The sequence below is a fragment of the Thamnophis sirtalis genome, unplaced genomic scaffold (genome assembly GCF_051295495.1).
Source record: "Thamnophis sirtalis isolate CommonGarterSnake01/CBP01778 unplaced genomic scaffold, rThaSir2_p1.2 scaffold_12, whole genome shotgun sequence".
Classification (NCBI taxonomy): Eukaryota; Metazoa; Chordata; class Lepidosauria; order Squamata; family Natricidae; genus Thamnophis; species Thamnophis sirtalis.
This window is the reverse complement of record NW_028261392.1, coordinates 49,228,341-49,256,141: the sequence shown is the minus strand read 5'-3', so window position 1 is coordinate 49,256,141 and position 27,801 is coordinate 49,228,341. Positions and strand designations below refer to the sequence as shown.

Sequence of the window (27,801 nt, the reverse complement as noted above, 5' to 3'; positions counted from 1 at the left end):
GGATCAACTGCCACCACATCGGCCTTATGACTGTCCCTCAACCTGGTACCTGATGCGAAGCTCCCTATGGGTCATCTGTATTCCATGTCTGAGCCAGAGTTGGCCGCATTGCAGGACTTTCTTGACAAGAACCTCGCCCAGGGGTTTATCCGGCCTTGGTCCTCGCCCTTGTCTGCCCTGGTTTTGTTCATAAAAAAGAAGACCGGGGATCTGAGACTTTGTTGCGATTACCGGCACCTGAATGCCATCACAGTATGTAACCGCTACCCACTGCCCCTGATTACTGAGTTGTTGGAGCGGCTCCGGGAGGCCACGGTGTTCACGAAATTGGACTTGAGTGGGGCCTACAACCTGGTTCGAGTCAGGGCAGGGGATGAATGGAAGGCAGCCTTTGGCACCTGGTATGGACATTTCGAGTACACGGTCATGCCGTTCAGGATGACCAATGTGCCGGCAGTCTTCCAACATTTTATGAATAATATCTTCCGGGACCTGTTGGATCAGTTTGTCGTCATTTACCTGGACGACATCTTGATCTACTCGAAGTCCTGGAAGGATCATCAACATCACTTGTGTCTGGTCTTGCAGCGACTTCGAGAGCATTGTTTGTTCGCAAAGCTGGAGAAGAGTCAGTTTTGGCAGACTACCATCGAGTTCCTGGGCCACCGTATCTCCCCTGAAGGAATTGCGATGGAGCCAGGCAAGGTGGAGGCGTTGCGTAGTTGGCAACCTCCTCGACATATGAAGGATGTGCAGAGACTCCTTGGGTTTGCCAACTACTACTGGACCTTTATCCCCAGCTTTGCTTTCTTGACCGCGCCCCTCGGCTCCTGCAAAAGAAAGTGCCGTTTTGCTGGGGGCCCATGGAGCAGCAGGCATTCGTGGCCCTGAAGCACGCTTTTACAAGAGAGCCGATCCTGAAGCACCCTGATCCCCATTGTCCATTTGTAGTGGAGGCGGACGCGTCTGACATTGTGGTGGGTGCGGTGTTACTGCAGGCTCACACCCCTTTTCCCTTGCACTTACTACTCTCGGAAACTCAATTCTTCTCAGTGCAATTACACCATATGAGAGAAGGAGTTGTTGGCTATCCAGGTGGCGTTCGAGGCCTGGAGGCATAACCTGGAGGGGGGCAGGCATCAGGTCAAGGTCCGGATGGACCATTGGAATTTAGAGTTTTTGACCACGGCACATAAGCTGAACCAACGCCAGATCCGGTGGTCTCTGTTCTTTGCCCGGTTCAATTTTAAAGTGACATACATCCCTAGTGCACTGAATCAAAGGGCGGATGCCCTGTCTAGGAAACTGGAGTATTCAGACCCTGCAGACTCGCTTCCACTCTGGACAGTTTTACCCGTCAAATCCTTCACTGCAGTTCATGAACCCGTGGACTTACGGTCTCTGATACAGGATGCGCAGTAGGGTGACGAGTGGGTGGAGCAATGGAAGGCAGAGGTAGGGCCGGCTTCCCCATGGACCTTTGACAATGACCTTTTGAGATATCGGGACTGACTCTATGTGCCCGCAGGGCCCCTCCGTGGACTGGTTCTCTCCCAGTGTCATGACACTCCAGCAGCGGGACATTTTGGCCTTTTCAAGACATTGCACCTGGTCTCCCATACTTTCTGGTGGCCCTGCTTACAAGATGACGTGCAGAAGTACATCACTTCGTGCGTACAGTGTCGACAGGCCAAGCCAGCGACGAGAGCTCCTCCAGGTTTATTGCAGCCTTTGCCGATCCTGGACAGACCCTGCGGAGCTGTGTCCATGGACTTCTTGACAGAACTGCCTCTGTCGGCAGGGTTTACCACGGTCCTCGTTGTGGTGGACATGCTCACCAAGATGACGCATTTCATCCCCTGTTGGAGATTGCCGACAGCTCGCACCACGGCCCGCATGTTCATCCAGCACGTGCACAGCCTACCTGATCGGATCGTCTCGGACCGTGGGACGCAATTCACAGCCCAGTTTTGGAAAGGGCTGATGGCAGCTCTAGATGTCCAGGTGTGTTTATCCTCGGCGCACCATCCCAAAACCAATGGGGGTACAGAGAAGGTGATTGGGATCCTAGAACAGTACCTATGCTGCTTTGTGAATCAGCAGCAGAAAAGTGGGCGGAGTACCTGGCCATGGTGGAGTTTGCATTTAACAACTCAGCACACCTCCACATGGGCGACGCCCTTCATGGCTAACATCAGGTACCACCCTCGTTTTTTCCCTCTCACCCCGGTGGACTCCCCCAGTCCCCGCGGCACAGGACTTCCTCTCCAAACTCCAGGCGGTCCACCAAGTGGTGTGCCGCTATCTGAATCAGGCGAAGGAAGACTACAAAAGGATGGCAGATAAGTCTTGGCGTGCGGTGCCAGAGTTGGCTGTGGGAGATCACGTGTGGCTGTCCATGCGGCATCTTCCGTCCCACCGGCCGACTAAGAAGTTGGACCACCGGTATCTTGGGCTGTTCCCTGTGGAGACCATCATCAACCCGGTGGCCTGTCGCCTGATCCTCCCACGCTCGATGCGAGTGCACCTGGTGTTCTATCGCTCACTCCTGATCCCTGAGCGATCGGCTTGTCCTCTCCGCCAACGCTCTTCCCCCCAGCCGTCATCGCGTGAGATGGACATGCAGCCACCGCACGAAGCAGCCCGGATCCATGACTCGAGATGGCTCAAAGGACGGTTCCAGTATTTGGTAGACTGGACAGACGAGGGGTCAGATGGGGGGACCTGGACCGATGCGACAGACGTGCATGTCCCTGCCCTGGTGCGAGCCTATCATGCGCAATATCCCTTGAGGCCACAACCCGAGCGTCAGACCCAGGGGAAGGGCCCTACGGTGAGGGATAGTGTTGTGGCCCAGCAGGTGCTGTTGGAGCTGCCACCAGACTCCGACAACGAGGAGCCCTCTGAGTCGCTTCTGGAGGATTTGGAGGACCCTGGACGGGCTTCCGACTCCGAGCAGGGCACAGAGAGGCTCGTTGGCCACCAGGAGGCACCTGAGCCTTGGACCAGTGGGGAGGAGACAAGGGAGAGTGAGCCGGAGGCCAGTAGTGAGTTGTTCCTGGATCCACACCATCGAAGAGCTACTAGGCGTCAGGAACAATTACGCAATTACAGGAGGAGATTGTATTCAGCTGGTGGTCATTAGGCTCCTCTCCAGCCTATAAATGCTACTTGTGTACATGCCCTCTTTGCAGAAGTCAACGCAAGATTGAATGTCGGAGGACAGTACTGTGAGCTTGGCAGGCTGGAGATTGAATGTCGGAGGACAGTACTGTGAGCTTGGCAGGCTGGATTGCTGCCAAGCCTTATCTGTGTTTATTGCTGCCTGAGTTTGTCTGAGTTGCTGCCAAGGTCCTTATCTGTTTGTTTTGCTTGGCTTTCAGCCACCGAGGTTTTGGTGTCTTACTATTAAAGTACATTCCACTTTTTTATAATAGCAATCATCAATCGATACCACTCACCTTATATTATTTCCCCTTCTATTGTATTCCATTTGGATTTCACCATTCTTAACCCTCTTATTTTACTCATAACTATTATTTTTGAGTTTTGTTATATTTTTTCATTGATTTTTGTTTCTTTTCTCCATCCACCTATACCATTTATCCCATATCTGGTAGAATTCTGATTCTTCCTTTCCCTGGATTTCTTTAGTTAGTTTACCCATTTCGGCACAGTCCATAATCTTTCTTATTATTTCATCTTCGCTTGGGATTAATTTATTTTTCCATTTCTGGGCAAAGGCAATCCTTGCCGCCATAATTATATGTAGTATTAAATACTGGATTTCCTTTTTGTATTTCATAGACATAATTCCTAATAAAAAAAAAACTTCAGATTTCCATTTTATTTTAACCTCTGTTATTGCCTCCAGCCAATTTTTGATCCTTTTCCAAAAAAATTTTGCCTTCTCACAGGTCCACCATAAATGATAATATGTTCCGTGTATTGATTTGCATTTCCAGCATTTTGGGGAAGTATTTGTTAAAATTTTAGCTAACCTTGTTGGTGCCAGGTGCCATCTGTAAAACATTTTGTACTGGTTTTCCTTGTATGCAACTAATAGTGTCATTTTTAAATTTATTCCCCCAAATTTTTCCCATTTGTCTAATTCAGTATTATAGCCAAAGTTCTGTGCCCATTTTATCATTTGTTCTTTCACAATTTCCTCTTCCATTTTATACTTCAGGAGGAATTTACATATTCTCCCTATCATCTTTCTATCTGGGCTTTGAATAATTTTATCCAATTCGTGTGGTTCTGTTTCGATGTCATGTAATTTGGTATCTTTATTGTATTTAGTTTTGATTTGGAGGTAAGCTAGCCAGTCAACTTTCATGTTCTGATCTGCCAATTCTTCAATTGTTTTTAAATTTCCCTGTCTATCAATTAAGTCTCTGTATTTTAGGATTTTGTTCCAATCTGTAAAATTTGGGTGAGTCGTCCTTTCTGTCGGTGATAGCCAATTTGGGATTTTCACATAGTGGATTTTTTTTTATTTTGAGCCATTTTTGCAATAACGCTCTTCTGATTAAATGATTTTGAAAGTATTTGTGCGTTTTATTTTTATCATCCCATAGGAATGTATCCCAGCCTGCCTGCAGGTCATGGCCTTCTAAGGTCAAGATTCTTTTATTCTTTAGCTCTATCCAGTCCTTCACCAATGTTATTGTTACTGCTGATTCATATAAATCCCAATTTGGTAATGCTAAGCCTCCCCTCTTCTTGCTATCTTGCATTGACTTTAGTTTAATCCTCGGTTTTCGTCCCTACCAAATGAACCTAGCAGTTATTTTATTTAATTCTTGAAAGAATTTTTTACCTGGATTAATAGGTGCGGCTTGCAACAGGAATAGGATTCTTGGTAAGATATTCATTTTAATTGTTGCTATACATCCCATGAGTGATAACTGAATATTTTTCCAATTTTCCAAATCTTTCTTTATTTGTATCACTAATTTATTATGATTATCATCTTTAATTGTGGAACATTTTGCTGACACCCAGATCCCCAAGTATTTCACTTTCTTAGTTATTTGCAATCTGGTTGCTACTTCCAGTTCCTCTTCTTGCTTTTTTGTCATGTTCTTGGTTATCATTTTTATCATTTTTGTTTTATCTTTATTGATCTTTAGTCCTGCCCCTTCGCCATGTTCTTCTAATTTTTGAATTAATTTCAAGCTGGATTCTAATAGGTCCTCTAGAACAAATACTAAGTCATCGGCATAGGCTTGGGCCTTATATTCTTCATTTTTGATTCTTAAACCTTTTATTCCCTGGTCTGTTCGAATTTCATTTAGTAAAAAGTCAATATAAACAGCAAAGGAGAGGGGGGGCATCCCTGTCTGACTCCTTTTTTTTATTTCAATCTTTTCTGTTAGATCTCCATTCATCAGAACTTTGGCTGTCTGAGTGTTATAAAATCCTTCTATCATTTTTATAAATTTTTCTCCGAATTTCATCTCATCCAATAGTGTTGTTATAAATTTCCAGATTACGTTGTCAAATGCTTTTTGTGCATCAAGGAAAACCAGTACCATTTGCTTTTCTGGATGCGCCTCGTAATACTCTACTATGTCTAGGATGACTCTCGTATTATTTTTAATGTGTCTGTGGGGTAAAAATTCGTTTTGGTCCGGATGTATTCGTTCATTTAAAACCTGTTTAATTCTTCCTGCCATAATTGCTGCAAATATTTTATAATTGGAGTTTAATAATGAAATTGGCCTGTAATTTTGAATTTCTTGTAGATTGGTTTCTTCTTTTGGGATTAGCGATATTATTGCTTTTGTCCATGATTCAGGTATATTGGCTTTTCCTAAAACTTCATTAAACATTTCCACTCCTAGCTCTTCCAATATTATTTTGTTATATTTGTATAGCTCCACCGGTATTCCGTCTGGTCCTGGGGTTTTATTATTTTTCTGATTTTTCAGGACTAATTCCACTTCGGCTAACGTTATTGGCCTGTTTATCACCTCCCTTTGTTCTTTTGAGATTGGTGTTATCTTTTCTGTGTTTAAATATTGTTTTATTTTGATTTCCTCCATACTATCTTGTGCGTATAGTTTTGTGAAGTATTTATGAATGATATGCTTCTTTTCTTCCGCTTTGTAGTGAATTCTTCCCTTATCATCTTTTAATTGATATATCATCCTTTTTTCTCTTTCGTTCTTCAGTCTGTATGCCAGCCATCGTCCTGGTTTGTTGGCTTGTTCAAAGTAATTCTGTCTGACTGCTTTAATTTTCTGTGCTTTCTTCTCCTTTTGAGTTATTGTTGATCTTATGTTTTATCACCTCTATTTTTTCCTTTTTAGTTCTATTCTTTGGATCTTTCTGTAGTTCTTCTTCGGCTTCCCTAAGTTCTTTTTGCATGCCTTCTTGTTGCTCTTTTTGTTTTCTAGTTTTTCTCACCATGTAGGCAATCGTAAGGCCTCTTGTATATGCTTTCATAGTATCCCAGAGATTTTGAATTGAGGTGTCTTCTTTTTTATTTATTCTAAAAAATAATTTTAATTCTTTCTCCAGCATTTGAGTGTATTCTATTTCATTTACAATATTTGAATTCATCATCCATCTTTTTCTTCTTCTTTGACCTTTCCATCTTAATTTTATTGGATTATGATCTGCCCACTCATTTGCTTCTATTTCAATTTCGTCTAATTGACTACATAGCCCAGATGAGATCCAAGCCATGTCAATTCTTGATAGAGACTGATGGGGGTTCGAATAAAAGGTATATTGCGTTCTTGTTTTGTGCCTTTCTCTCCAAATATCATGTAGTTTATATTCCATTGCCAACTCAAAAAAGGATTTGGGTAATGTATTTTTTTTGTTTTGTTTTTCTTTTTGCTTTCCTAGTCCATTTTTTAATCCACTATTGCATTATAATCCCCAATTAAGCAAATGTTTTCATATTCTAATTCATTTATTTTGTTGTGTAATTTCCTATAAAATTCCTCTTGTTTCTGATTTGGTGCATATATGACTATTAATAATATCGGTTTTTCTGTTGTCTCTAATTCAGTCATTAGCATTCTACCTTCTTCATCTGAGTAGACTTTTTGGAGTTTATTTTTTCCTTTATATAGGTTGTTATCCCTCTTTTTTTTAATCTGCCAATGCTGTATATAATTTCCCTGGTTTTTTGTTTTCCAGTAAGTTCCTATGTTCCCTTTTAATATGCACTTCCTGTATACAGGTTATACCTACCTTCAATTTCTTAAGTTTATTAAACATCTGCACTCTTTTTTTGGTGCATTCAGTCCATTCAAGTTTATCAAAATAATTGTTATTTCCTGGTCCATCTTTAGATGGGGTGTTTTTTTTTTACTTATAGTTTGTATCTGACTTTTCCCTCTCGCGCCTTCCTTTTCTGCTCTCTCTCTTTCTTGCCTCTGTTTTTCTCTCCTGTTTCTTTCCTTGTCTCCTAATGTTTCTTCCTCTTGACTTCTACTTTCTAGTTCCTCTTTACTTCCTTGTTTTTCTCCTTTGCAGTATTCTTCATAGAATTTCTGCGCTTCTTCTATATTCTCTATCTTATGTCTTTTTCCTTGCCAAGATACCAGTACCCCTTCTGGTACCAACCATCTGTACATTATTCTGTTTTTATTTAACTGATTTATTAAAAATTGGTATTGCCTATGTTGTTCCCGAATTCTCTGTGGAATCTGTTTAAGTGTGATCAACTCTTTTCCCTGTAATGTAATTGTCCCTTCTCTGGTTTTTTTGTACACTTCATCTCTCGTTGCTTTTTTTTAGCAAATCTTACGTGCACTTCTCTCGGGAGTCTGTGTCTTCTGGCATAATTAGTATGCACAGGGTAAGCTTCATCGATGTCTCCTCTCAACTCTTGTTCTTTTCTTTGTAAAATTTCAGTGAAGATTTCAATCATTTTTCCTTTCAGGTCTTCCTCCTCTTCCGGTATGTTTTGGAATCTTAGGTAGAATGCTCTTTCATTTTCAAGTCGGATTATTGATAGCTCTAATTCTTTATTAACTTGTTTATATTCGAGCTCCATTTTTTCCATCTTCTGATCTGTTTGTTCTATTTTTACTTCAAGACTCTGGATTTTCTGTTCGTTGATTGCTAAGGCATTCTGTATCCTTTCAATTTTGTCATCCACATTTTTGATAGTTCCTTTCAATTCTCCCATTTCATTTTTCATTTCTTCATGATTCCTCCTTGTCTCTTAATGATTTGTAGTTGTCACTTCTTGGCTTTTCGTCAATGTCTCTTGTACCATCTGGAGCATCAATTGCATACTCTGCATTGTTGGTGCTGGTCCCGTTGTTCCTGCCATCGTTCCACCTTTCTCCAGCCTCAATGCACTCTCATTTGATCTTTGATTTGAGGAGGGGGGGTGTTACTGAAATCACATTGGGTGTAGTTTTTTTCACTAATTTTACTGAAGTTTCCATTTTTATCCCCCTATTTATCCTTGCCCACAATTGCATATAAATTCTACTTTACTTCTACTTTATCAGTAATATCACTGGTATAAATAATTGTATATTTCAATATTTAACAATAATTAACCTTCCTTAATAAGTTTCAATATCTAAACATTCCTATGTAGTATTCTATTCTGTTTTTGATCCTTAATTAATATATATCATAGATTTATATATCACACTGTTATCTTATACAAATAGATGTCTCTCAATTTTATTAGTTTCTCTCTATGTATGTATTATGTATGTATGTGCATATATATATGTATATATATATGTATATATATATGTATATATATATATATATGCATGTATATGTATGTATGTATGTATGTGTATATATATGTATATATGTATATATGCATATATGCATATATGCATATATGCATATATGTATAAATATGTATATGTATATATATTTAAAGTCACAACCCCTGGTATGCCCCAATTATGGGAGGAAGCTAACTGCTTCCATTCTCTGTCAATCGGCTCGTCACAAGAGTCCATCACGACAGAAACCCAATATTTTTACTGTTGCCTTTTGTTACATTTGTGTTGTATTTGTGCTGATAAATAAATAAAGGGAGACTAGTATAGATCTATTTCAAGCTATTTAGCTCTCATCAGCTAGCCATACCCTTACTGGGATTCGAACCTGGGCTATATTACATATTAGGCAGACGTCTTAGCCATTAGGCCACAGGCTCTGATCCGTTATCAGCTGAGCCAGGGAGAAAGGTATATATTTAAAGTCACAACCCCTGGTATGCCCCAATTATGGGAGGAAGTTAACTGCTTCCATTCTCTGTCAATCGGCTCGTCACAAGAGTCCATCACGACAGAAACCCAATATTTTTACTGTTGCCTTTGTTATATTATATAACAAAGGCAACAAAGTTATATTAATATAAATTAATTGTGTTCCTTTCTTTCATCAAAGCAGTCAATTTAGCCATCTCTGCTAATTCCATGAACTTTTGCAGCCATTTGTCAATGGTGGGAATCAAAGGATGCTTCCAGTTTTGTGCATAAAGTAGTCTTGTTGCCATCAACATACATAACATCAAAGTTCCAAAATTTTTTTCAAATTCTTTAACCATTAAACCTAAAATGAATGTCTCCGGTTTTACCTTTATAGTCACTTTAACAATCTTCTGTATTAAGATGTGAATCCTACTCCAATAATTCTTTGCTTTGTCACATGTCCACCATAAATGATAAAAAAAATATTTTTTACATTTACATTTCCAATATTCATTTCAAAAGCCTTTATACATTCTTGTCAGCTGTGGTCGATCGCACTTGGGGTGGAGAGTAGGTCACACGTCTCTTCAAGCACCCAAGGTGCTTGCAACACCAAGCACCTGCAAGACCCAGCAAGAGATGAGGTGCCAGAGAATCAGCTCTGGCCACTTCTTTCTTCTGCAGTGCTTCCCAGATGCAGTTTATAGCTCTGAGACCGAAACATCAGGGGGCAAGGGGCTGCCTTGCGTGCAAATGTACCGCAATGAAGGCGGAATACTGTTGCCGTGCAAAGGAAAGTACAGAGGCACTTCTCTCCCACTCTGGAATATGGAACAAGTCTCCATCCCCCACCACAACCTTAACTTCTCAGGCCAGGGAAAGGGACAGCCAGTGGTGGGATCAGCTGACAGGGAGCTGCAGCAGAGGGTAGAAAGAGCTGCATGCTGTTCCAGAGTCACATGCTGCTCCAGAGCCACAGGCTGCCAATCCCTGTTCTAGCTGTTCATAACAGGGAGCAGGATAATGAAACATAGGCGGTTTTCCAGGGAACCATAATCACTATTAACGGATACAAACATAATCTGAAAAGATGGGTACAAGTAGTTCTTGACTTATATCCACAATTGAGCCCAACATTTCCATTGCTAAGCAAGATGTTAAGTGAGTTTTGCCCCATCTTATGACTTTTCTTGCCACAATTGTTAAGTGAATTCCTGCAGTTGTTAAGTTAGTATCACAGTTGTTAAGTGAATCTGGTTTCTCCATTGACTTTGTCAGAAAGTCACATAAGATCACATGACCCTGGGGCATTGCAACTGTCATAAATACACGCCAGTTGCCAAGCATCCAAATTTTAATCATATGACCTTGAGGATGCTGCAATGGTCTTAAATGTAGAAATGGTCGTAGTCACTTTTTTCAGTGCCATTGTAACTTTGAATAATCATTAAACAAATGGTTGTAAGTCAAGGATTGCCTGTATAACTGTTTCCTATTTGTAAACTGAATATAATTTATACGTGTACCTAATTGTTTTTCTTTTACTTTCTAGGATGGCAGCCTGTACAATGAACCATATATCCACAGAGAAAGTATGGGAATGCTTACTAAAATTAAAGATTTCTCTTGGTCTCCTGTTCCTTCATTTGATTTTGGCTTCTGGGAGAGGTAAGGTTTTTCTTTCTCTGCTCTTCTAATCATTGTCCCTTTAAATGTGTGGTTAGAGGATGTGGATAAGTTAAGTAACATAGCAGATAGAAAGGGAAATGGGTGCTGAGATAGGAACTATACAGAAGATAATAACAAGTATATTTGTGTATATTTTATAATGCATTTAAAAGTCTAATACTTGTTTATAGTTATTTTCATCAATTCTATGGAATAAGTCAGTTGGTATTGGATTTTGTTCAAGATCATGGTTCAGATTATGAACTTCATGGTTCATGTAATGAGGAAAACAGCCAAATTTATCTTAGATTTTAAAACTCACTTTAATTAAAATACGTGTTTGAAGACATGGAATTCTATGATTTCCAATTCATGGTAATCAGCATTTATAGAATTGAGAGATTTTTCTGAAGTTATTCTTAAAGGAATACAAGTGAGCAGACAGACATAAAACGGGTGAAATCAAATTGGACATTGGGCCTGGGTCGCCGAACTTGTAGGGACCACTGGCTGGCCATGCCCCAAACTGGTTTCCTGGTCACACCTCATTCATCCCGCCCTGTCTCTGCTTTCCACTGTCCCAGCCTGCCTCCCCTACTCCCCCTCAGGCTGCAGCCCTTCCACATGGCCTTCCTGGTGTCCCCATGGCCAGCTTACAAAGGCAGGCAAGCAGAAGACCGTGTGGGAGGCAGGCAAGCATGTCGGGGCCTAGCAGCCTACTCCCTTCCCCGCAGTCCTGTCATGCTTCTCTGCCTTCCACATGGCCTTCCTGGTGGTCCCCCATGCCCACTTGCCTTCTGAAGTCGGCATCCAGCCCAGCCCAGCCAGTGGGTGGTTGGGCGGCCCTTGGTGGAGACGCAGCCACTGCTCTGGGACTGAGAGGGGCAGCAGCGGTGGCAGGAGTGCTCCAGGAGGGCAGGTGCCAGGTGGATGTCCCGGGGCTGCTGCACATGTGCACCGCCTTCCAGAGTACCATTGCTGCCACTGCCCCTCTCAGCCCCGGAGCAACGGCTGTGTCTCCACCAAGGGCCGCCCGCCATCAGCCTTACCAATGTGCTGGGTCGTGCGGCTCTTTGACCCCTCTCTTGCGACTCCCTGCTGACCCATTCACGCAATCTGCTGTCTGCCACGAGAAGATATGAGCCTCTCTGCAGAGCTGCACAGCTGAAGCGCCCCTATCATTTTCTCTGCACTGCCTGGGACCGGCTGCTTTTTGCGATTCTGCATCCTTCGCAGGCAGCTCAGTGCCAGCCGCGGTCGCCTTCATGTTCAGGAAGGAGAGGCCCAGGAAGGAGGGGAACGGGGAGCAGGAACAGCTGCCATCACTGGATGCAGGGAGGAAAACTCCAGTTCTCCTGTGCTGCCAGGGCTCTCCTTGTGCAGAACTCTCCTGCACTGCACAGGAGAGCTGGAGCTCTCCTCCCTGCATCCGGTGATGGTGGCTACTGCTGCTGTTCCCCATTCCCCTCCTTCCTGAGCCAACATGAAGGGGATTGTGGCAGCCCTGCTCCTGTGCAGCAGGGCTCTTCCATGCTGCACAGCCAGCTACCCACCTCACTGCACAGTGGCGGCAGCGGGAGGAGGAGTCGCCATCCCCACCACCGGGATCCCAGCCCAGGAGGGTATTTTCCTGGCACGCAAACGCGAATGAGATGAGAGCAAGAAAGGGGGAGAAAAAGAGAGAAAGATAGAGAAATGAGAAAATGGAGAGAATGAGAGAGATAGAAAAGAGAGGGAAACATCAGAGAGAGAGAGAGAAGGGGGAGAGAAAGGGGGAAATGAAAGAGAGTTGGAAAGAATGAGAGAGAAGGGAAAAGAGGGGGAAACAAATCAGAGAGAGAGGGGCAGAGAGAGAGAAATGAAAGAGAGCTGGAGGGAGAGAATGAGAGAGAAAAAAGAGAGGGAAATAGATCAAAGAGAGAGAAGGACAGAGAAAGGAAGAGAAAGAAAGAAAGGGAGAGAGAGAAAAAAGATGAGACAAGAAAGAAAGGGAAAGAAAGAGAAAAAGAGAGAAAGAAGTAAAGAGAAAGAGAGAAAGAGAGAGAAAGAAAGAGAGAGAGAAAGAAAGAAGGAAAGAAAAGAGAAAGGGAAAGAAAGAGGGAAAGAAAGAGAAAGAAAGAGAGGAAGGCAGAGAGAGACAGAGAGAAAAGAAAAGAGAGAAAAAGAAAGAAAGAAAGAAAGAAAGAAAGAAAGAAAGAAAGAAAGAAGAAAGAAAATTTATGACCACAATTGAAACCCAAATTTTGGTTACTAAGCAAGAGTATTATTAAATGAGTTTCATCACATTTTACAAAGTTGGCCATGTCCACCCGGTCACATGACCACCAAGCCACAGAACCAGTAGGGAAATTCTTTGGATTTCACCACTGTATAACACTGATCTTTTATTCACTAGTAACTGAATCATTTGATCCTTTTCATATTCTTTATATTCATAAAATTAAAATAAATCCACCAAAAATAACAACAGGGGAATATTATAGCATGTTTTGTTGAAACAACAAAAAAATACAGTTGTCAACACCAAAGGGTCATATAAAAATCATGGAACTGGGGAAAAATTTAGTTAGAATTTAGATTAGACCCCATTCAAAGATCAATGAGTCCAATTCAGCTGGTTCTAAGGTAGCTTTGCAATCCCAATAAGCAGATTGTCAACTTGCAAAGCATCCCTAGCCTGCTGTCGTGTTGCCATAGGCAAGGGAGTTATGAAACTGACGAAGCAGCATGGCAGCCACAAACAGAAGCCTATCTTCTTCAAGGCTGTCTCCCAGGTTACCCACAGCAGACGGAGGAGAAATGATCTCTATAGCCCGTGAAAATGCTCCCTTGGAGAATGTGATTTATGACATATCTTGAGGGAGGGGGAAATGGTCATAATTGGGTCATAAACTATATGGGGTCAGAATTGGCTTCACTTACGTACGTGCCGACATGTCTCTCAAAACTAATCAAAATTAGTGGGACTCCTGAGCCTCGGGCTCTCCAGTTTCTCCCTGACCCCTGGGGTACATGGTGAGAAACTCAGGCGACCATGGCAGAGGGAGGAGTATCCAAAGAGAGCCTGCTCCAGGTGATCAAGAGAGAGGCAGAACTTGCCTCCAACTAGGGAGTTCCAGGATCCAGCAGCTTAATCACAACCGGAATGCAGCCCTCCCTGATCATCAAACACCCACCCTGGCAACCAAAGCAAAAGGAGATGAGTATTGGTGGTAAAGAATCCCTAAAGCAGCTGAAGTTGTCCCTCCACCCCAATGCCCAGAAGGAGGGGAGGGTCCCTGAGCAAGTTGGGAAGAGTGGATAGAGCAGATGGAGGAATTTGACCGGGCCACCCTTTGTGATGAGGGGCTGTCATGCCACCCAAAAGAGAGGGAAGTTGCAGTGAGCCTTTGAAGTGAGGAGATGCAGACGGGAACGCAGCTCTCCTTCTCCACCCACCAGAAGGAGAAAGAGCCCAAGGCTGCAGCCAATGCCTCTGCCACACAACAGGCAAGTCACCCAGGGTAGACAGCATCCCCCCTCTCAATGAACTAGAGTCAAGGAAGGCGGCCAGCCACATCAAGCGCAGGCTTACAGGGGCCGACATGAGGAGGGAGGAGCAGTGCTGAATGAACCGCCCTGCTTCAGGTGGAAATTTGATGGGGACTCAGATCAACTGGCTCTATTCCTTGACTCAGCTGAGATCCACCTAGAGCGCTATGGGGACCTCTACCCATCCCACAGAGCTATGGTGAATACCATTGCCAAGGGACTAGAGGGAGAATCAAGGGAATGGTTGGCAGCCCTCTACAAGAGGAGAGCCCCCCCAAATGCAAGACGTAGATAACTTCCTATGACAGCTAGAGGCCAGATTTGAGGAGGTGGAGGAGGATCTGTATGCGGAAGATGAGCTCAGAAACCTAAAGCAGAGGGGGCGACCCATTAAGGAACACATCTGTGAGTTCAGGAGAGTCATGGGGAACCTACCCCTTCTGCCAGAGCAACTGTTAGTTCATTTTTTCAGAACAAACCTGGACAAGCAAATTGCCCAGGTAACTGCCTATTGGGACATCCCAAATCGACTCTGTGCACCAATGACTTGAGAAAGTAACCAGACACCAAAGAGAGAGATCAACCAGACCAGAGACCAGCCAGCCAGTGGGGAGCCACAGCACCACAGCCAGCCCCAAAACCAACTCTCCCACGGAGTCAACTGAAATGCTATAGATGCGGGGGGATAAACCACATGGCATCAGCATGTGTGACCTCAGCTCTGAAACCAAAGCCAGAGCCACCACCCAGGCACGACTGGAATGAGGCCCCCGGCGTGCCACGAATACATCCTGAAAAGCTCTCCAGACTGCAGAAGGGGGGGGGAATCCATCCAACGATGACCAGTCACTGGATTCCTATGACAGTGAGTGAACGACCAATGGTGAGTGGTCCTCCATTTTGTTTTCCCAATAGGCCTCACAGCCCCCAAAACAGGGGACTTTGCAAGCCCTAGAAGACTCAGATTGTACCAGATGCTTGATCAACCTAACCACAGCCCTAAAAGTGGGGATTAGAGCGAAAAGGCTGGCCCACCCAATCAGGTTCGAACAGGTCGATGGGTACCTATTGGAGGGAGCCTATGCCACCCACCTGACCAAACCAGTGAAGATAGAGCTAGCGGATCACTGGGAAGCAATTCGATTTGTAATAGCTCCCATAATGACAGACTGAGTCATACTGGAACTCTCCTGGCTAGACAAGTGGGGCCTGACCATCAGGTGGCAAGGGGGCAGCTGAAGGCTGAGGATAGCAAGGGGACCCTAACCCCCTCCAAACCAGCAAATAGAAACACCATCCACGCAGGGAACCCTCCCAAAGGGCCCACAAGAACAACTGGCAACCACCACCGGCAAAAAACCAGAGGCCAAACATATACCAAGAGAATATCAGGACCTCATGGAAGTATTCAGCAAGGCCAAGTGCAATGTCCTATCTCCCCACCGGGAGACAGACTGTACCATCGAAATAATCCCTGGGGCAAAACTACCCAAATCCAACCTGTATGCCATGACGCCCCGAGAAATACAAGAAACGTGCAAATATATAGACAAAAACCTAGCAAGGTGGTTCATTGAGCCAGCCAAGCTATGGGTCACAGCCCCAGTCCTATTCAAAGGGGAAGAAAGATGTAACTATGAGATTGTGCCTGGATTTTAGAGGAATAAATTGTGTGTGTGTGTGTGTGTGTGTGTGTGTGTGTGTATGCAAACACACCCCCTCCCTCTCATGAAGGACATGCTATCTCATCTAGCCAAGGGAAAAGTCTTTACTAAATTAGACCTCAGAGAAGCATACTACTGAGTATGCATCAGGGAGGGAAATGAATGGAAAATATCATTCAACTGCAACCTAGGGAGTTTCCAATTCAAAGTGATGCCTTTCGGACTGCAGAGCCCCACAGCGGTGTTCATGCAGTTAATAAACAAGGTGCTGCACAAGCACCTCTATAAGGGGTCCTTGTCTACCTAAATGACATCCTCATCTACACTGAGACCATGAACAACTACATACCCCTAGTGTGCCAGGTACTGCAAAACTTCTGGCAGCAAACCTGTACATCAAGCTATCAAAATGCAAATTTCACCATGCATGGCTAGACTACCTGGGCTACCAAGTGTCAAATGAGGGCATAGAGATGGACCCAGCCAAAGTACTTGCTGTCCTAGACTGGCAACCCCCTTGCACCTGCAGACAGGTACAAAGCTTCCTAGGATTTGCAAACCTCTACAGGCAATTCATCCCCTCCTTTGCAAAGATCGCCAAACCCATGATGGACCTCCTATAGACAGGGGGCCCAAGGACGAAACCCCACCTGGAACAACCCCTACAGTGGGACCTAACCTGCCAAAAGGCATTTGAAATACTAAGGGAACTACATATTAGAATGCAACACAGAAAAGTTTTGGAACAGGCAAAATTAGGAAATTTATATATGACTCAGATCATAATCCAATAACAATGACTTGAAAGGAACAGAGGAAAAAGGGGAGATGGACTTTAAATTCAAGAAAATTGAAAAAAAAAGTTTCCAGCAATATATGGAAAAAGAATTGACATATTTCTTCCAGGAAAATAGAAAGGAAGACACATCATTACAGAATGTATGGGACACTTGTAAAGCATATACCAGAGGCCTTGCAATGACATACTTAGGGAAAAAGAATAGACAGAACAGACAAACTCAAGTACAAAAGTTTGGAGACGGAGCTGCAGAAAAACCCACAAAATAAAAAAGTAAAAAATCCATCATATGCAAAAACATAAATTGAATCTGATAGAAAATGAGGACTTGGCAAATAAAATAAAATTGGCAAAACAAAACTTTTTTGAAAATGCAAATAAACCAAGACATTGCCTGGCTTACAAGATGAAAAAGGGAAGAGAAAAAAAGGCTGATAAGTCAATTGGTGGATGGAGAAGGGAATATACAACATTTAAATGAAAAAAAGAGAAAAATAATTGAGAATTTCTACAATAAATTGTATCAACATGAGAGGGTTTCAGAAGGGAAAATAAGACAATATTTAGAGAAAACTAGAATAACCAAAATCCCAGAAAAATATAAGAAGGCACTAGAAGAAAGAATTACAACGATAGAGGTAACAGAAGGCATCAAATGGCAAAAGAAGGGGAAAACACCAGGACCAGGTGGATTACTGGCAGAACTGTACCAAACACTACAAGAAGTATTAAGCAAGGTAATGTTGGAACTATTCAATGTCTTATTAAGGAAGGCAAAAATGCCAGAAACATGGACAGAGGCATATATAACGCTTATACTAAAAGAAGAGTCAGATCCACAATAAGTAAAGACCTATAGACCTATTTCACTATTAAATGTGGATTATAATTTTTTTGCATCAATAATGGCAGAATGAATGAAGAGACTTTTAACTCAATTTATACACATAGACCAAAATGGATTTCTCCCCAAGAGACAGATCAGAGACAATATGCAAATTGTATTGAACATGCTAGAGTACTATGAAGCCCACCCAGAAAAGCAAATGGCATTGTTGTTTCTGGACGTTCAAAAGGCCTTTGATAATGTGAACTGGCATTTCATGATAATGCAACTTCAAATGATGGGACTTGGTGAGGGATTATTAAATATGATTAAAATTATATATAATAACCAATGGCAAAGGTAATGGTAAATGGTGATATGATAGGAAAGATAGCGATCACAAAGGGAACTAGACAAGGATGTCCACTATCGCCATTATTATTTATACTGACATTAGAGATTTTGAATAGAGAAATATGACAAAATAAAGAGGTAAAAGATATGAGGGACAAGAAAGAAGAGTATAAATTACAAGCGTTTGCAGATGATTTTGGTTTATTATGGAGGATCCAATAGAAACAGAGCCAAAATTAGTTAAAATAATGGAAGAATATGGAGAAGTAGCGGGCTTAAAGATTAATAAAGATAAAACAAAAATTATGGTGAAAAATATGACAGAAAACGGAAAACAGAGTTGATGGGAAAACTAGATATATAGGTGATGAAAAAAGTAACATATTTGGGTATTCAATTGACATCAAGGTGTGTAACACTAAAGGAGGATAACTATTAGAAGGTGAGAAAACAAATAGAAATAGATTTGGAAAGATGGAAAAACCTACAATTATCATTGATGGGAAGAATAGCAGTAGTAACGATGAATATATTACCAAGATTGCTATGCTTATTCCAAACAAAACTGATAAAACTAGAGAGAAAAATTATTTGAAAGTATGAATAAAATAGTGGGGAAATATATATGGCAAGGGAAAAAAGCAAGAATTAATATAAAAATGTTGCAAGATGCAAGGATTCAAGGTGGATTTGGATTACCAAACTGGGAATTGTACTATCAAACAGCGGGACTAGCTTGAATGGAAGAATGGATTTTATTGAGAAATACAAGATTATGGACATTGGAAGGTCATCATTTGCAACTGGGTTGGCATGCTTTTTTGTGGTATGATAAAAGTAGGGCACATGGCTATTTTCAAAGACATGTAAGGAATGGATTATTAACAATATGGGAAAGAGTGAAAGGGAAACATTATTTAGAAATACCAATGTGGCTTTCAACAATGGAAGCATTGACACATCCAAATATTAGTAGTATGAAAAATATTATTAGATACAAAGATATCTTAACAGAAAGGGAGGAACTAAAACAAAAACAAGAATTAGAAAAACAAGGGATTGATATAGGTTGGTTTTCACAACTGCAAAAACGATCAAGATATGAAAAAGATAAAAGGGAGTATGGTTTTAACTTAGGAAATTCGGAGTTGGATAAGATACTTATGGGAACAGAAGAAAGAATAATCAAGGAACTATATAGCTACCTATTAAGAACTATACTAGAAGAAGTAGTTGACATAGGTCAATGCCTTGCGTGCCCTCAGATATGGCTCCGCCTGCCACCTGTAGCATGTGTGCCATAGGCTCACCATCATGGCTATTGAGGAAGCAAACTAAATTCATCTTTAACTGTTCCACTTTTAGTGTTCTCTCCATCTTCTTTCAACACAAATCTTGCAATATGAAATAATTGCAAAGCCTTGTTGACAATATTGACGATGATATGCTCAGGTACCAAAGTTTACTCAGATTTAATTGGTTGATTTAAGTAATTGGGCATTGAGCCCTGGATCAGCATTGTGGTTGTGCTCGGGGGGGGGGGGACCTGGCAAGCTGGTTGTGGCGAACTAGGCGCAGCCAGTTTGATGTCGCTCACATGGAGGGGCACATGAGCTCTTGTCTTATTTATCCTTGTTTCTCTAACACTAAACTACAATTTAATATTCTGTTTGAACAGAGCCAATGTACTTTGCTCTTTAAAAGTTTTATTCACTGTCATTCTGCTGTTACATAGAGTTTGGTAAGAAGCAGAAATTTTAATATAACTAGTTATATCAAGATTTTATACAATTTATTCTATGCTTTCTGCCCATGAAAAAGTAATTAATAGGAAAAAACTATTTTCTGATTTATTACTTCAGAATTATTACACATTTCTTTGCAGCTGTAATAATTTTAAATAATTTTGCATTGTCCTCTTGTGGTGGGCAGGGAATATAAATATTGTTGTACAATTTTTAAATGTAATGCTTTTAATTTTAATCTAGGAATATATTATATTTTACAGCCAGTGATACAAGTATCTCGTCAAACCTTAGAAACTTTTCTGTAAGCACAACAAGTAAGAAACTTAAATACAATATTCTTTATCTTACTTTTATTTTCTTACATTCAATTGTTTTTGCATCTTGGAAACTACCTGATCAGTCCTTGCAGTTTTCTTAGTAAGGTTTTTCAGAAGTAGTTTACTACTGCCTCCTTTCTAGGGCTTAGAGAAAGTGACTGGACTAAGTAATCCGGCTGGCTTTGTGCCCAAGGCAAGACTGTAGCTCACAGTCTCCAATTTTTAAATCTGGTGCCTTAACCTTTATACCACACTGGCTCTCTTATCTCTTACTTAATTTTATTTAAATAAAACATACCTTCAAACTCTTTAAAGCCAGCAAAGCTTTTCAGAATGATAACTCATATTGTGTGCAGCCTTCTGAGTTAGGAAGCAGCAGATGTATAGATATTTGCAGAAATCAGGCTATTCAGTACATTTGGTATTCTGAAGTTCCCATTTTTCAATTAGTGAAAAATGCATAGCTTGGCTGGTAAACAAGTGTGCCCTGGAACCATTTCCCCCCTTGTCACTTTAGGGCTGCCACAGCAAAGAAAGTCAAGCTGTGGGAACAGGAGGGGGGAGGAAGAGATAACTAGGGGATTGTAGCCATAATAAAATTCTTTCTCCTGAGAACGAAGAGTTTTCCCACCAGGTGCAAGGAGGTGGGGTCTGGGACTGAGTGACACTTGGATGGTGACCTGATTGGACCATTGATGGACTGCATAGGCAGGGGAGGGAAAACTTTACTTTTAATTAGGGGAAAACCAGAGAGGGGCTCAGTTGGGTTTCCCCAGATTTACCAATATGACGTGCCTAATAAATCTATACTTTGAGAAACGTGCCTGCCTTAGAGTTTTGATTCCATTGCATTTGTTTCTTGGAACCCTGACAAGGTGTTTATAACTCCTACTATATCAGGATGGTCAAACTCCCGCCCCGCAGGCCAAATGCGTCATGTGCTGGCCATGACCACTCCTGGTTTAGCGAAGGGGAAAAAATCTTGATACATCATGTGATGCCGCCATGACAATGCAAGTTTGACACTCCTGTACTATATGATCTATATATGAAAGACATAGACAGTGATGGGGTTCAAATAATTTAACAACCGGTTCTCTGCCCTAATGATTTCTTCAAACGATCAGTTCACTAAACTGCTCAGAAAGTTAACAACCGGTTCTCCCGAAGTGGTGCTGAATCGCACCACTGGACATAGACCATTTGACAAAAGTGGGTTTTTCCTTTAAGTATTTAAATTAAATCATTTAGGTCCTCAAGGAAAATTTCCACTTTAAATAGATGCCTTTATAACTTCTTATTTCATTCTAAACTTGTTTAGATAGGATCTGCAGAATAGGGCCTTCTGAATATCCCAGCTCTCAGATAATCACCTGCCTGATATGCTGAAGGGAGCCTTTTTTTTTCAGTAGTTCAGTGTATGGAATATATTTCCTCTGGAGTTTCAATTGAACCTCTCTCTGCATTTAAAAAAGCAGTCATTAAACATATTTTACCAGACATTTAGAGTTACAGATAGTTCTCAACTTATAATTGGTCACTCATCAACCATTCAAAATTATAATCGACCCCTTCCCCCAAAGATGTGTCCCAGTTCTGAATGTGTTCCAATGGCCAGGCCAGCCTCCTGATGACATGACTATATTTCAAGTGCTCAGCAACCACTCTGCATTTACAGCCATTGGCAGAATCCCATGGTCATATGACTGTGATTTATGATGGTTTTGCTGAAAACCAGTGTTTACTTCCAGTTTTTGGAAAAAATGCCCCATAGCAAACATTGGGTTCACTTAATGACTGTGATATTCTGTTAATGAGTATAGAATTACTTATTAACCATCGTGATTCACTTATCAACCACTGCCAAAAAAAAGGTTGTAAAATTGGGTTGTCACCCACTTTACGACTGTCACAACTTATGACAATAATGCACAGTCTCAATTATGAGGACTACCTGTGCAATCTAGATTTCTGAATGCAACTATTAGCCACAGTAAATATTTGAATAGAAAGGAAAAATACCGATTGAAAATAAAGAATCAGGAAAAATAAAAACAGGATTTGCATCTCTCACTGAATTTATTCATCTGTTTTTAATCTTTAGAATTTTTCTCTAAATACAAGTTTAAAATTATAAATAATGCTGGAAGCCCTTTTGAGATCTGATGCCCTACACCAGTGATGGTTAACCTTTTTCTAAAGGTATGCCAAAATTGTGCGCGCATGAGCTATCACACGCACACACATGCCCACCCACCTGTGCATGCGTGCATGCCCCCCTCACGTGGGGGGATGTTTCCACCCTCCCCAGGCTTCAGGAAAGCCTCTGGAGCTTGGGGAGGGCGAAAAATGGCCCTCCGCAGGGAATGAAGCTCCAGTTTGCCCATTAGGACTGTTTTTCACCCTCCCCAGGATCTGGAAGCTTACTTGAAGCCTGGGGAAGGCAAAAAATGGACCCTACAGGCAAACTGGAAGTTCGGGAACGAACTTCTGGTTGGTCCATTGGGTCTGTTTTTTGCCCTCCCAGGCTTCGGAGACTTTCCTGAAGCCTGGGAAGGGTGAAAACGGCCTCCCCTGGCCTTCCAGAAGGCCGAAAATCAGCTGGCTGGCATGTGCACTGGAGCTGAGGGCTGCCATGACAGCAAATATGGCTCCGCGTACTACACGTGGCACACGTGCCAAGGGTTTGCTATCATGGCCCTATACCAAGCTATATTTCATAGACACCTACATTTGGTTTTGTTTATTGCTGAAGACTGAAATGAGTAAATAAAGCAATGACGCGCAGAGTGTGGACATCACATTAATTGTCTTAGTGACAATGTGAAATGGGCTAAGCCAAATTATGTAAAAGAAAGAAGCTGTGATTTTCAACCCACCCCCAACCATTGCTCCAGGAATTGGAAATTAAAATACTGTTGTGAACTTATTGTAAAATAATTTCAATATCATCCCTGCCTAAATATGGCGGAATATTGCCACTGTATTTTAGGAGCATGACAAGAGAAGATCACGAAATATCATTTTAGGATTGAATAGCATTCACAGGCTGTAAGTTTGCCATCCTTTCCCACTAGGCATTCTATAAATAACTAGAGAGAAATCTGAAAAATAAAACATGTCTCGGTGTGCCTAGAAGACAATTTTCCCCTATATATAATCAATCATATTTGACAAATATGCTTCAATTTTATAAAATTCATTAATATTAGATATTGGAGAGCCTTTAATTTAGCTCCTTGATAAGCATAAGATCTACACTGCAACTAAATACAAGTAATCCTCAATTTATGACCATAATTGAAACTAAAGTTTCTGTTGCTAAATCAGACAGTTGTTAAGTGAGTTTTGCCCCATTTTATGACTTTTCTTGTCACAGTTATTACGTGAATCACTGCAACTTTTAAGTTAATAAAATGGTTAATTGCATCTGGCTTCTAGTGGTGGGTTCTGGATCCCACTGCAACCAGTACGGTTGCAATGGGGCCCAGCGTCCTCCACATGAATGTGCGCAGCGTGTGCGCACATGTGCAGGGCACGCAAGCATCTTATCATCCAGCGATGCCTCCACAAGTCTTCGTGATGCTCCAGCTGCGTGGAAGCGCCGAAAAGTTTAAAGACAAGTAAGGAATGCAAGCGGGCGGGCGGATCCTCCGGAGCACCGTACCGGAACGGTACTTGCTTCTCTGGTACGCCTGTACTGGGGCGTACCAACTGCCACCCACCACTGCTGGCTTCCACATTAACTTTGCTTGTCAGAAAGTTGCAAAAGGTGATCAGATGACCTCAGAACATGGCAACTGTCATAAATATGAGTCAGTTACCAAGCATCTGAATTTGATCACCCGACCATGGGGATGTTGCAACAGTTGTGTGAAAAATGGTCGTAAGTATTTTTTTTTCAGTGCTGCTGTAAGTTTGAACATTCACTAAACAAACTGTTTTAAGCCAAGGACTATCTGTAGTCTTGTAAGCTTTGCTTTAGTGAAAAAGAGATGAGCATCTTCTAGGACAGTCAAAATTCAGTTGTTAAAAGATTCTCCTAAAATAGGGAAGCAACTTGTTCCGCCACTGAAATTATACAATTTTGTTTTTCAAAAATAAGAATGGAAATACAAGGCCTCTGGGAGAAAAATAGTTTCCCTTTTCACCTTTAATATCTTCTCACAGACTGGTTTCCATATAGCCTCAAATCAATTCTCATTGCCAACATTTGGTCATTTTGTGAGTTAATTTTTTCCATAGATCATGGCATTTGAAGGGTTTGTTAAAGACATAGAAAAAACAATTCACTTCCCAGGTTTTCTGTTTTTATTTGCATATTTTCAAAGTTTGGAAAATTCACATTTCATCTTATATAAGATTATGGTTGTTTTTATTCATATGCTTTTTAAATAAATAAACTGTTTCTTTATTTACAGCAGATTCATCCATTGTCAGTTTTGTCACCTTTCCTAACAGTGCTACAGGCAAGATTTTCCTTAAAAAAATTGACATAGAGTAGCTTTAGTGTTCATTATTTTTCTTCTCTTTTCACTATTGTATTAACTTTTGTGTTTTGGTATTCTTAGATTTGTCTTCATTTGGAACTCTGGATACTGCAGGTAAGAGTGGGTTGCTTATAATATTTATGTAGAAAACATCTTGTACCACTTTTAATTTCAGTAAAAATAGACTAAAAATTGTTTGGCTGCACTAATATGGTATCACAGAATACTGATGGAAGCCACCCCTCCTAGAATAATGAAATTTTTGAGAAATATTTAAAAAGCCAGAATATTAAATTTTCCTAAAGGAGAAACATGATTTTAAAGACAGAAAGCAGCCCCCAAGTCTTTTTTAATAGCTCCAGCAAGACTTGGTCAACCTATCTACAAGACAAAAGACCTTCAGCTCTAGGGTGATAGTATTAAAACATGACCCTCCAGGACATAATAGGATTAACCCAACTAGCAGCAGAGCTTACTACATTGCACAATCTCCTAAGGACATTGCATCAGCCAAACTTAACCAAACTTGGCTCAGACAAACTTTGTACATGGCACCATGGGAGTCTGACAACAGTCAATAGAATACATGTTCTTGCACAGGAATAGGAAGCCCAAGTTCAAAGCCCAAGAGAAGGTATAAATACCTCCCACTCTCAACTCCATGTGGTCAGCTGCATCAGAGAACCAAGTGCTTGGTAGTTTTACTTTATCATTAAACCATCTTTCCAATCAGCCTCTATGTTTCCAGTGTCTTTCTCCCGGATTGGAACTGAATCAGATGGATATTTCTCCCAACAATACCAAATTAAACAAAATACCAAATCATACTGTAAACTGTCCTTTCAGGAAGAGAAATATTCAGGGTGCTTCAGTGCAAACCTTTTTCTGGACGAACCATTATCAGTATGATTTTAACAATCCTCAAAGGGATAGGCTAGTATTTAACTATAATAAAGTAGACCCAACTATATACAAGTATAACTGACGTTGTTTAATATAACAGGGGATTCCTGCTTTAAGGAACAAAGGAGATGAAATTATCGAATTATTACTGTAAAGCAGCAATTCAGTCAATAAATTTGGATCTCCTTAAATGAGAGAAAAAAACAAAGGTATTACAAAGTTAATGGCACCGTCCTGCAATATTTTGAAGAAGAAGAAATAAGAAAATTGCAGTGGAATTTAGAGAAAGAGAAGTGATATTTAAAAACAGAAAATAAAATATAATCACACTTATTTTTTGGGAATTGAGCAAAGACAAAGAAAGTCTGAAAGATCTTACTAATTAAATTGCAGATCTTTAAAATGCTAATAGAGCTATTTTCTTCCTAAGGGTAAATTTCTGTTTGGCATATTCTTCAGGCAAAACAGCCAAAGCCAAAGGAAAATATAAAATGGTGATAGAACATTTCTATAATAGCAAGGAAACTCTGCTTATTGTGTTTTGCAGGATGACCAATTATCTCAATCTAATATACAGTAAAGTTGTGATGGTACACCATAATTATTTGAAAAAGCTACAAGTCTCTTGGTAGAATGTTATTTTTCTTTAATGTGTTATTCTTTCAATATAAAGAATAGAAAAAAGGGGGTAAACAGAAACATATACTGCATCCAAAAAGGAAAAAGGGAACAACAAAAATATATTAAATAAATGAAATATATGAAACAATTCTTCAGCTCAGTAATTTAAACACACCATTAAAGAGCCGAGGTGGCACAGTAATTAGGGTGCAGTACTGCAGGCCACTTCAGCTGACTGTTATCTGCAGTTCAGCGGTTCAAATCTCACCGGCTCAAGGTTGACTCAGCCTTCCATCTTTCCGAGGTGGGTGAAATGAGGACCCAGACTGTGGGGGCAATTTGCTAAAAATCTGTAAACCACTTAGAGAGGGCTGAAATCCCTATGAAGCAGTATATAAGTCTAATTAATAAATAGTAAATAAATAAATTAAACCTTAATGGATAGTGATAAATTTGACTAGATTCAATAAAGTGCCAGTTTAAAAGCACAAAGTGAACACATAGTTCAAGACTATAAATTCAGAGTCATGTTCTCTTCCCAGTATTGAAAAGTAATATTTCTTAACGATGAGTCCCACTTATTAAATCCATAATTCTTGATATAATTGTGTCCCACATTTTGTATATCTAATAGTTGACTTTTCCATAGAAAATTCCTTAATATCCTGTCAGTCTGTTTAAACAACTTAATTCCTACATTTATTATTGTTAACATCATTAAAATTATATATATAATTATATATATACAATTACATATATACAAATATATATATCTATTAGATTTTTACAACCCCTGGTAAGCCCCAATTATGGGAGGAAGCTAACTGCTTCCATCATCTGTCAATCGGCTCGTCACAAGAGTCCATCACGACCAAAAAAAAAAAAAAAAAGCACAAATAAAAAAAATAAAAAAACACAAATATATATATATGTGTGTGTGTGTGTGTGTATAGACAGACAGACAGACACACACACACACACACACACACACACACACACACACACACACACACACACACACACACACACACACATATATATATATATATATATATATATATATATATATATATATATATATATATATATGTAGATTTTCACAGGTGTAGGTATGCTGGTCTTGTTGTATTCGGGTCTTTTCCCGTGTAAGATTGATGTTCTTGTTAACGTTTCAGCGAGGTCTCACTCGCCATCTTCAGGCTGGTGCCTTTGACTTCGTGCTGATACTTTCAATCTTACACAGGGAAAAGACCCGAATATGCCAAGACCTGCATGCCTATACCCGTGAAAATCTACGAACATATATATTTGTATATATAACTTGGTTCCTCAAAGCTAAAAGACGTATTGAGAGCATTTTAAAATGTTAGAATTAAAGTCTCAAATTTCTCTTTACAAACATTGCTCAATTATTGGATTTATAATTTTAAAATAATTTAAATTGGAACTGTTAACAATATCGCAGAGAGGTTGAAGCAGACAGAAGCAAGAGTGCCATCTGCTGACGAAAAGGGAAATATGCAAGCTTGGAAATAACTATTCAAAAAGACTGGAAATATCTGTTAGACACAGACCTACTCTAAACCCACTAGAGATTTGATTATTAGCTAAGGACTTCAGTTAAGAGCCCCTGAACATCATTGAAAATATTGAACATATAAAGTAATTTAAAGAGGCATGAAT

The 27,801-nt window shown here is 40.8% G+C and overlaps 1 protein-coding gene across 2 annotated transcripts in view; it reads left to right on the top strand.

The window, feature by feature from the left end:
- Positions 1 to 27,801, top strand: part of ADGRG2 (adhesion G protein-coupled receptor G2) — a 92,883-nt gene that overhangs the window by 19,090 nt on the left and 45,992 nt on the right. The window contains exons 2-5 of one of the 2 annotated variants that reach the window (XM_087726373.1): positions 10,750 to 10,865; positions 20,048 to 20,101; positions 24,526 to 24,573; positions 24,676 to 24,708. In XM_087726373.1, the coding sequence (XP_087582499.1) occupies positions 10,751 to 10,865; positions 20,048 to 20,101; positions 24,526 to 24,573; positions 24,676 to 24,708 (250 nt within the window). In that variant the 5' untranslated portion in view covers position 10,750. The remainder of the gene's footprint in view (positions 1 to 10,749; positions 10,866 to 20,047; positions 20,102 to 24,525; positions 24,574 to 24,675; positions 24,709 to 27,801) is intronic. The other variant, XM_087726374.1, reaches the window with a different exon arrangement.